General features: G+C 42.3%; 1 protein-coding gene across 3 annotated transcripts in view; it reads left to right on the top strand.

Moving 5' to 3' along the window:
• Window positions 1–13,684, top strand: part of RRN3 (RRN3 homolog, RNA polymerase I transcription factor) — a 418,208-nt gene that overhangs the window by 54,696 nt on the left and 349,828 nt on the right. For all 3 annotated transcript variants that reach the window (XM_069210184.1, XM_069210185.1, XM_069210186.1), the window contains exons 3-6: window positions 2,041–2,097; window positions 2,863–2,952; window positions 3,055–3,184; window positions 4,463–4,519. In XM_069210184.1, the coding sequence (XP_069066285.1) occupies window positions 2,041–2,097; window positions 2,863–2,952; window positions 3,055–3,184; window positions 4,463–4,519 (334 nt within the window). The remainder of the gene's footprint in view (window positions 1–2,040; window positions 2,098–2,862; window positions 2,953–3,054; window positions 3,185–4,462; window positions 4,520–13,684) is intronic.

Consider the following 13,684-nt stretch of genomic DNA (forward strand, 5'->3'; position numbering starts at 1 on the left):
CATCCAGATACCCACACAAACAATCCCAAGGCAATGCCCTATGGATGAACTGGTCAGGGATATTTGCTTACGCTTTTCCTCCTCTCCCTCTCCTTCCTTACCTGGTAAACAAACTCAGTCAAAGCAAACTCAAACTCATATTAATAGCACCAACTTGGGCAAGGCAACCCTGGTACACAACGCTGCTAGACCTATCAGTGGTACCCTGCATCAAATTGCCCAACAGGCCAGATCTGTTGACACAGCACAACCAAAAGATCAGACACCCAGATCCAGCATCGCTGAATCTAGCAATCTGGCTCCTGAAATCCTAGAATTCGGGCACTTACAACTTACCCAAGAATGTATGGAAGTCATAAAACAAGCCAGAAGGCCATCCACCAGGCACTGCTATGCAAGTAAATGGAAGAGGTTTGTTTGCTACTGCCATATTAATCAAATACAACCATTACACACAACTCCAGAACATGTAGTGGGTTACTTGCTTCACTTACAAAAATCTAACCTAGCTTTCTCTTCCATTAAAATACACCTTGCAGCAATATCTGCATACCTGCAGACTACCTATTCAACTTCCCTATATAAGATACCAGTCATTAAAGCATTCATGGAGGGCCTTAGGAGAATTATACCTCCAAGAACACTACCTGTTCCTTCATGGAACCTAAATGTTGTCCTAACTAGACTTATGGGTCCACCTTTTGAACCCATGCACTCCTGCGACATACAGTTCCTAACCTGGAAGGTGGCATTTCTCATCGCCATTACTTCCCTAAGAAGAGTAAGCGAGATTCAGGCGTTTACAATACAGGAACCTTTTATACAACTACACAAAAATAGTCGTCCTAAGGACCAATCCTAAATTTTTGCCAAAGGTTATTTCACCGTTCCATCTAAATCAAACAGTGGAACTTCCAGTGTTCTTTCCACAGCCAGATACCGTAGCTGAAAGGGCACTACATACATTAGATGTCAAAAGAGCATTGATGTATTACATTGACAGAACAAAAAACATCAGAAAGACTAAACAACTCTTTATTGCATTTCAAAAACCTCATGCAGGAAACCCAATTTCAAAACAAGGTATAGCCAGATGGATAGTTAAATGCATCCAAATCTGCTACCTTAAAGCTAAACGACAGCTGCCCATTACACCAAGGGCACACTCAACCAGAAAGAAAGGTGCTACCATGGCCTTTCTAGGAAACATCCCAATGCAAGAAATATGTAAGGCAGCCACATGGTCTACGCCTCACACATTCACCAAGCACTACTGTGTAGACGTGTTATCCGCACAACAAGCCACAGTAGGTCAAGCTGTATTAAGAACATTATTTCAGACTACTTCCACTCCTACAGGCTGATCCACCGCTTTTGGGGAAATAACTGCTTACTAGTCTATGCAGAACATGCGTATCTACAGCGACAGATGCCATCGAACTGAAAATGTCACTTACCCAGTGTACATCTGTTCGTGGCATCAGTCGCAGTAGATTCGCATGTGCCCACCCGCCTCCCCGGGAGCCTGTAGCAGTTTGGAAGTTACCTTCAATTATTTATATATGTGTCATCTCAACCTTAAATAGGTGCATACTTAGTCACTCCATTGCATGGGCACTATTACTACAATTCAACTCCTACCTCACCCTCTGCGGGGAAAAACAATCGAAGATGGAGTCGACGCCCATGCGCAATGGAGACAAAAGGAGGAGTCACTCGGTCCCGTGACTCGAAAGACTTCTTCGAAGAAAAACAACTTGTAACACTCCGGCCCAACACCAGATGGCGAGCTATTGCAGAACATGCGAATCTACTGCGACTGATGCCACGAACAGATGTACACTGGGTAAGTGACATTTTCATTACAGTTCAATCTAAAATAGCTTACACTCTCCAAGGTGCTTTCATAGAGGTTTTTGATGTGTATTCTTAAGAACACATGAGTGTACTAGCAAGCACTTTTAATTTGCTCAGAGTTTTCTAGAAAATAGATATTATTTACTAGATCTCTTTAACAGCCATGCTTTCTTTCTATTGAAGGGTGATACAGCAGACTATGAACTTTTAAAGCATCAGTTGACCGATCCCGAAATAAAGGTAAACAAAATACATTTGTATCTATTTGTTCCTTCTAGAAATACTATAAGGTAGCCTTAAAAATGTATCACTATAGGGAGTCTACACTAGGAATAGCTCACATTACCGGACTTGAAAGCATGAAAAAGCAATCTGTCGGCCTGGTTGCATCAGAAGTGTCCCCCCTTCTACCCACACAAGCATTTGGAATGCATTGACCTTTCATCTGTGCCTTGCAGGGTTCATTAATACCAAGTCCCAAATAAATTGGCGTTTTTAGAACATATTTGCACCACCTTGGTCTGCATCCACATGAACTCTTTGCTTCATAAAATGCATTTCTGTTTTCAGTGTGCTGGTGCAGAGTAGATTTAACTTCTTGGGGTCCCATAACATGGTGGTTTTAGTTAACCCTTTGAGCTTTAGGTGATAGAATCCCCAAAACCAGTCCTGAATGTCATTAACTGTCAGTATAAAGTTGTCAAGTATGATGTGATGTACCTCCCTCACATTCATTGTCATACAATCTGTCTTAGATGGTACCTCATTAGTCACATTTTTGAGATTCTAAGAAAGGCAGAAAACTGGACCAAGTTGTTCATGTAATGTTTACACTTTCTCTTTGTGGTGTAGGGGGGAGAAGCAGATACCTTCTTTATGAAACACTCTGCCTGATTTGCCAATGACCCATCATTAACTATTGCAATGCTAACTACAAAACAGCAAGCAGTTTTGCAGAACCTGGGTCATTGCTGAAATAACTGGATTTTCTTACTTGTCATACAGGATGCCCAGATTTTGAATTGGCTGCAAGAATTCCGGGGTTCAGTGATGCTCTTGACAAAAGACTTTGAACAGCTGATCACCATTGTATTGGTATGTTGTTCTGCACTGTGTTCTTTTAAATGTAGTTCAGCTAGGGGCACACGTAACCAACTTCATAAAACAACATCTTTAACAACATCTTTAATGTTACAGAGGTTGCGGTGGCTTAATCGAAGCAAAGAAATTGTAGAAGAGTATCTGGCTTTTCTGGGGAATCTGGTGTCGGCGCAGACTGTTTATCTCCGAGCCTGTCTATCCATGATTGCCTCAAATTTTATACCTCGTGAGTTTTACCCTTTTCTATGTTCATTCATTTGTGAAATAAGATCATATTTCACAATTTTATGATAGATTTATTAAATGGGGTACATTCATGACAGGCATTTATGAAGCCAGTACAACTTTAGATTGCCCACTCGATGACTGACAATGTAGAATATATAATGTGGATTTAGTAATCAAGTTGCAGGAACGTTGTATAAAAATGTTTCGGAAGCAAATATTAGGACTGTCAACTTTTTAAATAGTTTTTGTGATAAAATGATTATTAAGACCGAACAACATCTAACATCACATGATTGTGGCAGAATATTTGTGATACAATTCCATTGCCATGGGAAGAGAGGGGCCACTGCCATTGCTAAGTTATCATAGCTGAGAGATAAATTGTAGGCTTCTATGACTTGTGTGACAGACAGTAATTGTATTGAGGTATACCCGCGTTATAAAGAACACAATCCTATTTGTTTGATCTTTTTTCACTTGCCAGTCTGTTACAGAAATCCATAACCTTAAAATAATGTAAGTGGAATAATGTAAGTAGCTGTGAATCCAGAGTATTTGCTTTAAAGGTGATTTTGAACACACTGGTTGTCTGACAAAGGTTTTTTGTTTTTCATGAATGATCACCGTAGAAGTTGGTAGCATAACATGATTACAGTGATTAGAGTCCTGAGAAATGCAGACAGACTTTCAGACTGACTCATGTGTTTCTAGGATGTGTAATAACTGCTGTTAGATCCCCTAAAGAGTTGTACATGGTGTAGATGATTTAGGAATAGTGACGGACCTGCCTGCTGCCCCGACTCTGTCCCTGCCCACCATCCTCAGTAGGAGGACCTACCACCTGGATCCCCACTCCACTGTGCAGGGCTTCACTTGGTACCACAACCTGGTTGTCTGATTCGCCCACTCAGTGTACGACCTACCTTCTGACTTGCATGCTGGGCAGGATGTCCTTCCCACTCTGCAGTAGGACCTGCTAGGTGAATGCACTGTTTGCCCGTCCACACACTGCTGTCAGTTTAACTTTGTCTCGGTTACTGGGTGCGCCCTAATGTTATTCAGTTGTTTGTAGGTCAGTAAGAGATTTGCTAGTTGCAAGGAATTAATGCAGATTTGTAAGTGATTTAATGTAAACAGATATATACCTAATAGTTCTAGAACACTTTACTTATTTTTCTAAACCCTACATAAATGGGACTTTATTTTGGCACGACAAGTGATGTGGGAAGTGTAGTATCAAGCTTTTGAGTTATCTTTTCTATTATTCCTCCAACAGCTCGAATATTAATTCAAGATGGCAATGTGAATATTTCAGACTCCGAAGATGAAGACAGTGAGTATACTCTCCAGTCATCATGTCTGTTTAGGGATGTATATTTATCAAGAGATGTAAGGTATTGAGGAGGTGAAATAGCAAATACATCAACATCTGTTTTTAATTTTTACTTGATTCAAATGTTTCTGTTCTTCTCCTGTGTGAGAAATGTTTTACTGTTTTTTCACAAATTATACGTTATTGTAGGCCATGCTGCTACTCCGTCATTGTATTCTTAATTTTGTTTTTAGTTCAAAGTGTTTTGTTGAATTTCATATATAACTGAACAGTAAACACACAATAAATATCTGCAAAAATGTGGTGGACAGCCATAATACTGTTATGTATATAATATAGAATTATGTAAAAGAAAAGGCAGTGGTTATAGTAGTAGGGCTACTTATGTAATACTGTTTAACAATATTAAAAATGTGGATTTATAGCTAGCAAGTGGATATATATTCTTCCAATGTTTTCCAAATAAGAGATGTGAATGGAGAACACTTTAGTTTTGGCAAATTAAAATTCAGTTCCTTTATTTAGTTATAAGATCCAGTCCCACTAAGCTGGTAAATTCTTTGCAAATTTCCAATTCATATTATTGATGGATTTGATTGTACATGTAATGTAAAGAATAAATAATTTCATGTCCACATATGTTAAATGAATAGCAAGGGTAGAAGATTTGTTTATGACAATGTCTCAAAGGTTAGAGGATTACCAATCCAAAAAACAGAGAAATTCTAGCCTAAATAATGGGCAAAACGTGAAAAATAATCAGGCAATCAAAAAGCTTATGTTTCATGGTATTAGGTTCCAAATTACAGTGCCAACAAAGATTTGAATCATACAATTTGACAGTAGACCAATAGCAGTTGTTTAATATAAATGAGTTGGATGAAGGTAATCAACTAGAAGTATTGCAGATCCAGGATTTATTTATTTGCTGTGGTGTGTAGTTGGTATGGAGAATGGTATTCCAAAATTCTGTAAGGTAGTAAGAATTGGTAAGTGTTAATTTGATATATATTGTAGATGCTACATGGCCAGATAAAATATGTTTTTGAATGTAAAGCTCTTTGTCCGAGCATTGATTATGAGGAATAGAACAGTTATAGGCATTAAGGACTATATTCCATTGCATAATACCAGATATTGGAAATACGCAGAGAAAGGGATGTGAAATTTCTTTGTATATCTGAGCAGGACAAAAACGTATTACTTTGGCATACATTAGAAATGTAAATACCCCAGCATCAATCTATATAGTCCACCAAGAGACAGTTTATTACATGTAATCCTAGAATTCTACCATAATGACACTTGGAATGGACAATCTTATTATGAAATAATAGATTAACATTACCTAGTGCAAGTTTTGATGTGTTGAGAATTGAAGAGTAAGCCCTAATTTACGAAGGTCTATGCTAAGAATTGCAGGTAGAGGAAAAGAAGCAGCAACATTCCTCTAAGTTAGATACCATTTGAGTGTTAGATCGGAATCTGAGTTTGTAAACCTATGCACACTTTGTGCAGTTAAAAAAGAGAAATTATATTTCTAGAAATCAGGAATACCAAGACTACCCTCCAGTTTTGAGGATTGTAGTGTTTTATATTTAATCCTTGTGGGTTTTTTGTTCAGGATGTATGTATTTAGAATTTTATTGACATTTCTATAAAAAAAGTATAGAAAATGACACTGGCAACATTGGTGGCGTGCATTATATTTGTGAAGCAATTACCATATTAATAGCTTCAAGTTTCCCCCACCAAGATAGGTGTAACAATGTCTATTTGTCCAGTTTTCTGTAAATTGCGATATTACCTTTTAGCAATTTATATCAACAGTATCTTTGATTTGAATTTTGAAAGTAGATTCCTAATTACTTATGACTAGATGAATTCCAGATAATATTAGAACCACTTAGCATGTCTGGTGTACCAAGCACATTTAGATGAAATCATTGTTTTATTAATGTTCAAGGTGTATCTGGATATTGAAGCATAGTCCCTTATAATTTGCAGTATAATGGGTATGGTATTGATAGGATCAGTTATTTATGGTAGGGCGTCTTCTGCACAATCAGACGTTTTCAGAGTTGTGTTATTAATAGTAATCCCAGTATTGTCTGGTGAGTTATGAAGTAGGCACAGTAAAGGTTTGAGGGCCAATAAAAATAATAGGGGAGATGACAGGCATCCTTGTCTTGTACCGCTAAATAAAGCAGACGATGTAGAGTTAATACTATTTACATATATAGTTGCCCTAGGAGAATAATACAGTGCTTTAACCATTCAAAGAAATGAGCCAAAACAAAATGCTTCCATAGTTTTAAATAAGAATTTCTAGTTAACTTTATCAAATGGTTTTACAGCATGTAGAGCTAAAATACCAATAGGATGCTTAATTTTAGGTAGGGAAGCAATAGTGTGACAAACAAGTATTGTATCGTGTACTTATAGTCTTCCCTTCCAAAACTAGTTAGGCCCTGTTGCATAATATGATTCGATACCCAAAACAATCTAAGTGCAAATGTTTTAGTGTATATTTTACAGACTTGATCAATGAGTTAAATGGGGCAGTAGTTTGGAAGTAATTTATGGCCTCTGTCTGGGTTGGGGAAAACAGTGATTGTGGCATATTTAGAAGTTCCTTCAACATACGCATTGGAAGCAAAGTCCTGGTATAAAATGATCGGAGCTAGTTGAGCAGCAAAAACTTTGTAGAATTCTGCTGGAATACCTTCAGGTGCAGGTGAATGTTTAGAATTTGAGGATTTAATTGCAGACTATACCGCTTTTATAGTTAAAGGGGCATCAAGAGTAGTTTGCAACACATATAATGTTAGTAATTTACAATGAAGTAGAAATTGTTTAATTGTAGTGTTATCATCATGACATTTACTATAGAGATTTGAATAGAACTTTTGGAATTCTTGAGCTATTTCTGTGATAGATAGTAGTTGGTGACCATTGGAGGTACGAATGTCAGAAATATGGGTCTTATCTCTTTACCTTTATAAAGAGCAAGAATGAGACCAGCTTTATTAACATTAAGCTGGAAATTAACTTTCTATTTACAGATATAAAGATTTGTTCTTTTACTAAACAGGGTATTGTACTCGCAGCAAAACGTTTGTAGTTTTAGTTTGAATTGTATATCTGAGTAAGTTATAAAAATGTATACAGCTGTGGTAGTTGTTTAATGATGATAATTTGGTGTTGAGTAACTTACCGTCATGCCCCATTATGTAAATAGTGACACCTCTTTTATGTATGCCTTAAAAGCATCCCTATTCTAAAGTGGGTCAGAAATCATAATAAATAATAAGAGGCCAAGAGCCTCTAGCAATTATTTCAGGCAAAATTTAGTTCAGAAATCGGGGATCATCTTGGGTAGGAGCATAAATATTAACTAAGCGGAGAGAATATTTATCAAGTTGAATATGAACATGAATATAACAACCATCTGAATCAGCCTTGCAGTTCAAAATAATAAGTTGCATTGTGTGACAAAAAAGAATACCTACTCCATTTTTGCGACATGTTTCTGGTGGAGAAACTATATTGCCCACCCATGACTTGATCATAGAGGCTAGCTTGTTATCATCAATGTGGGTTTCCTGTATAAAACAGATGTCATTATTACCTTTAATAATAGTTTAGGATTTTCCAGCTTTTGATTGTATGTATGTTGTAAACCTTTAACATTTATTAGAACATTGGAATGTTGGGAGCCCCATTGAAAAGAGTTCAGTGCTTCGGGTTTCTAATGGCAGGTAGAAGCCTGGCGCTCCAACATTCTAATGTTTTGGTTCAAAGCTGTTGCTGTGAACAAAGGCCTCATGAAGCCTGGGGGGATTTCACTCCCCTCTGGCTTCATGAGGCCTGTGTTTTATTTATTAGAACATTCTGCCCTCTAGTGGCGGAATGTTCTAATAGCCTTATAGCCCTCCGTCGCTGGGCTAAACCGGCATTAAAATCTCACTCCATGGTAAAGGCCTTCCTCTTCTGTGCGGGCCTTTAATTGCCGGTATAGCTTGCTACGGCGGGCTATAAGGCTATAGTGAAGATATTTTTGGCTTACAACTAGTTGTCGTAACAAATAAAAATTGGCCCCTGGTAACAACAATTGTGGTGGGTCAGGCAGTAATAGCAATTCCAAGGGTGTAGCCGGGCTCACTTTAGGAAGTGTGGTGGGGGCTGGCTTAGTTAGAGAAACTACTGAGGCTGTTTTTGTCTCAGATGGGGGTATTGATTTTGTCACAACCTTGCTGCCTGTCCCCTTAACATGGGTAAGTACAGGCAGCAGACCTTGATAAATGGTGTTCAGGCAGAGGCCTACAGGGACACATGTGACAGTGTCACTATGGTGACTTAAAAAATGGTGTTCCCTGAGCAGCACCTACTTGGTCATCAGTACCAAGTAACTGATGCCCACAGCAACACTATATGCCCCGACAGTTGTTGATTTCAGCTGGGGGGAGGCAGTTACTGACCCAACAAAGGTTGTAGTGTACACAGACTTACCTGTGGACTGTCTCTTTGGGAAATGACTTGGAGACTTCGGCTTGGGCTTAAGAGGAGTTTGAGGCCCTTGCAGCAACGCTGGGCATCCCAGGGCATATTTTTGCTTTGACCAGGGCTGAGACAAAGATGACAAAAGAAATAGAACCTTGGAGCCTGGAACAATGGCCGAAGAGGCTCCCAAAGCTAAGGTTAGAAAGGGCAAAAAGATGCCCCCACCCCACCCTCATGCGAGGATTCCCCCTTTGAGGAGGAGGAGGAATCCACTCCCATGGTAGAACCTACACCTGAAGACTTATAAGTGGACACAGCTGAACTTGCAGGTCCAGGGGGGCTGCCAGGGAGGAGTTCAATAGAGTACAGCAAACTTGTCCCACACTGGAAGGGTTAAGACCTCAAGCTGCCCTTCAGGAAGCAGGGGATGTCAGTGGCACCAACAAGGTATTTTGGGAAGAAAACCTTTTATACTCCGAAGCAAGGGAACCCAAACCTGGTGCCACGAGGAGGTTGGTAGTACCTCTGCAGTATAGATAATTTTTGTTGACCCTGGCACATGACCTACCCCTGGCAGGTCACCTAGGGCAAATCAAGACTGGGACACTTGTCCCACACTTTCACTGGCCCAATATGTCTGAAGATACAAAGGAGGTTTGTCGTTACTGTCTCACCTGTCAAGCCAGTGGCAAGACAGGTGGCACCCCAAAGGCCCCCATGATTCCACTACCAGTGGTTGGGGTTCCCTTTGAGAGGGTTGAGGTGTACATTGTTGGCCCCCCCTAGACCCGCCCACTGCCTCTGGAAACCGATTCATACTGGTAGTGGTGGACCATGTCACCGGGTGTTTAGAGGCTATACCTCTAAGGACCACTCCAGCTCCTGCAGTGGCAAAAGCCCTCCTGGGAGTCTTCTCCAGCATGGGCTTTCCAAAAGAGGTGGTATCAGACAGAGGTCCAGACTTCATGTCTGCAAACCTTAAAGCCATGTGGAAGGAATATGGTGTAACTTACAAGTTCACAACCTCTTACCACCCCCAAACCAATGGTTTGGTTGAGGGATTTTAATAAAACTATCTAAGGCATGATTATGGGACTCTCTGGAAAAACTCAGGAGGAGATGGGATGTCCCACTGTCATGCCTCCTGTTTGCCTACAGGGCGGTTCCTCAGAAGGGTGTGGGCTACAACCCCTTTGAGCTTCTGTTTAGACACCCTGTTAGGGGTCCACTTGAACTTGTAAAGGAAGGATGGGAGCAACCTCTCAAGCCCCCTAAACAAGACATTGTGGATTATGTACTTTGCCTCAGATCCAGGATGGCTGTGTACATGAAAAGGCCACTAAAAACCTTCAGGCGAACCAAGAACTGCAAAAGCAGTGGCATGACCAGAGGGCTGTCCCAACTGTGTACCAGCCAGGGCACAAAGTGTGGGTCCTGGAGCCTATGGGGCCCAGGGCACTCCAATACAAGTGGAATGGTCCCCGCACTAGAGTGGAGGAAAAGGGTGAGGTCAACTATTTGGTCGACCTTGGCACTCCTAGAAGCCACCTTAGGGTGCTTCATGTGATCCACCTTTAGCCCTATTATGACAGGGCTGATCTGACCCTGCTCATGGCAACTGATGAGGGATAGGAAGAAGAGAGTGGCCCTTTCCCTGATCTGTTCTCCCCCGCTGCAGCTGATGGCTCAGTGGATGGAGTGGTCCCAGCAGACTCCCTTTCTGAGCCTCATAAAGAGGACTACATGAACTTCCTAGGCCAGTACTCTGAACTGTTTTCTCTGACACTGGTCAGACAACATGGTGTGAACACCCGTTGACACAAGGGACAGCTTGCCTGTTAAAAGTAAAATTTACAGACAGCCTGATCATGTTAGGGATTGCATCAAAGCCGAAGTGCAAAAGATTCTAGACCTAGGAGTGATTGAGCACTCTGACAGCCCCTGGGCTAGCCCAGTGGTGCTGGTACCAAAACCTGACGCACAGAATGGAAAAAGGGAAATGAGGTTCGGTGTTGATTACAGAGATTATAGATGGCTCAACACAGACACAGAGACTGATGCTCACCCTATTCCTAGGGCAGATGAGCTAATAGATACACTGGCATCTACCAAGTATCTAAGCACCCTAGACTTGACTGCAGAATATTGCCAGATCAAATTGTCACCGGATGCAAATCGAAAAACTGCATTTTCAACCATTGGAGGGCATTAATAATTTACGCTTATGCCTTTTGATATGTAGAATGCACCTGCCACTTTTCAGAGGCTGGTAAATACAGTTCTCCAAGGTTTGGAAGCCTATAGTGCAGCCTATCTCAATGACATAGCTGTCTTTAGCTCCACCTGGGATGACCTCCTGGTCCACCTCTGGAATGTTTTGGAGGCTCTGCGAAAGGCACTCCCCACTATCAAGGCCTCTAAGTGCCAGATAGGGCAGGGGAAGGTTATATATTTGGGCCACCTGATAGGTGGAGGCCAGATTCAACCAATACAGGGGAAGATCCAGACTGATTTAGAATGGACTCCCCCTACATCACAGACCCAGGTGAGAGCATTCCTAGGCCTCACTGAGTACTTCAGGAGGTTCATCAAGGTTCATTATGGCTCCATTTGAAGCTCCTCTTAATGACCTCACATCTAAATAGATGCCAAAAAACGTTTTATGGACAGCTAGCTGTCAAAAAGCTTTTGAGGATCTTAAACACAGGCCATGTGCTCTGACCAGTGTTAAAAAGCCCAGACTACTCCAAAACATTCATTGTCCAAAGTGATGCTTCAGAGGTAGGGGTGGGGGCAGTTCTTTCTCAGCTCAACACTGAGGGCCAGGATCAACCATTTGCTTTTATCAGCAGAAGGTTGACCCCTAAAGACAAGCGTTGGTCAGCTATAGAAAGAGAGGCCTTTGCTGTGGTCTGTGCCTTGAAGAAGCTGAAGCCATACATCTTTGGCACTCACTTTATTGTTCAAACAGAACGCAAGCTCCTTCTATGACTCGACCAGATGAAGTGAGAAAACCCTAAATTATTGAGTTGGTCCATATCCCTACAGGGAATGGACTATACAGTGGCACATAGACCTGGGAGCAACCACTCCTGTACAGATGGACTCTCCAGATATTTCCAGCTAGACAATGAAGAGTCATCTGGGCAAGGTTATCCTTCTTGCCTTCGTTTTGGGGGGGGGGGGGGGGGGGGGGGTGTAGGAAAGTGCCCTCTTTCTTGCCATGGATATCCCCATTTTCTGCCTGTTATCAGTATGTTTGACTGTGTCTACTGGGTTCCTGCTAACCAGGACCCCAGTAGTTTTGCTCTGTACTCTAACTTGTACCTTTTTCCCCACAATCGGCATACTGTTCCCCACATGTATGTCCCTAGTATATTGCACCTAGGTACGCAGGGCATTTGGGTTCCACGGGATCCCCATGGGCAGCAGCAGTTATTGTGCCACCCATAGGGAGCCTATGCGAAGCGTTCTGCAGGCCTGCCATTGCAGCCTCAGTGAAACGGGTACAGGCATCCATTTTCACTGCAGGTCACTACACCAGGTCACTATATGTCACCCCTACGGTAGGCCCTCTCAGCCCAGAGGGTAGGGTGCAGGTACCTGTGTGTGAGGGCACCCCTGCACGAGCAGAGGTGCCCCCACAAACTCCAGATCCATTTTCCTGGACTTTGTGAGTGCGGGGACGCCATTTTACGCATGTACTGGACATTGGTCACTACCGATGTCCAGCTAAATAACGGTAACTCCGAACCTGGGCAAGTTTGGTATCAAACATTTTGGATGCATACTCCGATACTGTTGCAAGTATTGGAAGTATGATTCCATGCACTCTGGGGGCTCCTTAGAGGACCCCCAGCCTTGCTACCACCAGTCTTACAGGGTTTCTCGGGTAGCCCAACTGCTGTCACCCCTCAGACATGTTTCTGCCCTCCTGCTGCTCGATCTGATCAAGCCCAGGAAGGCAGAACAAAGGATTTCCTTTGGGAGAGGGAGGTAACACCCTCTCCCTTTGGAAATAGGTGTGACTGGCTTGGGAGGGGTAGCCTCCCGAAGCCACTGGTTTGCTTTGAAGGGCACATTTGGTGCCCTCTGTGCATAAACCAGTCCACACCTGTTCAGGGACCCCCAGTCCCTGCTCTGGTGCGGAACTGGACAATGGAAAGAGGAGTGACCACTTCCTTGTCCATCACAACCCCAGAGGTGGTGCCCAGAGCTCCTCCTGCGGGTACCTGGGTTCTGCCATCTTGTTTCCAAGGTTTGCAGGGAACTCTGGGAGCATCTGAGTGGCCCGGCCATGCAGGTGACATCAGAGCCCCCTGCTTATAGGTGCTTACCTGTTAGGTGACCAATCCCCCTTTGAGGGCTATTTAGGGTCTCCCTCTTGGGTGGGGTCCTCCGATTCGGTTTGCAAGATTCCAGCAGGACTCCTCTCCAACCTCTGCTTTGACTTCTGGCCTCCTGAACAGCGACTGGAACCTCCAGGACCTGACAAGCTGCTTCCAAGAAGAAAGAACTCTTCAGCAACATTGTTTCCAGGGCTCCTGCCAGTTTAGCAAAAGAGTCCTCGCCATGCATCCTCAAAAGACGGCAACTCTTCAGCCTGCAGAAGAAGAAAAGGGTATTTCTCTTTTAATGAAGGTGTCACTTCCCTGCAACCGC

The sequence above is a fragment of the Pleurodeles waltl genome, chromosome 10, assembly GCF_031143425.1.
Source record: "Pleurodeles waltl isolate 20211129_DDA chromosome 10, aPleWal1.hap1.20221129, whole genome shotgun sequence".
NCBI classification, from domain to species: Eukaryota; Metazoa; Chordata; class Amphibia; order Caudata; family Salamandridae; genus Pleurodeles; species Pleurodeles waltl.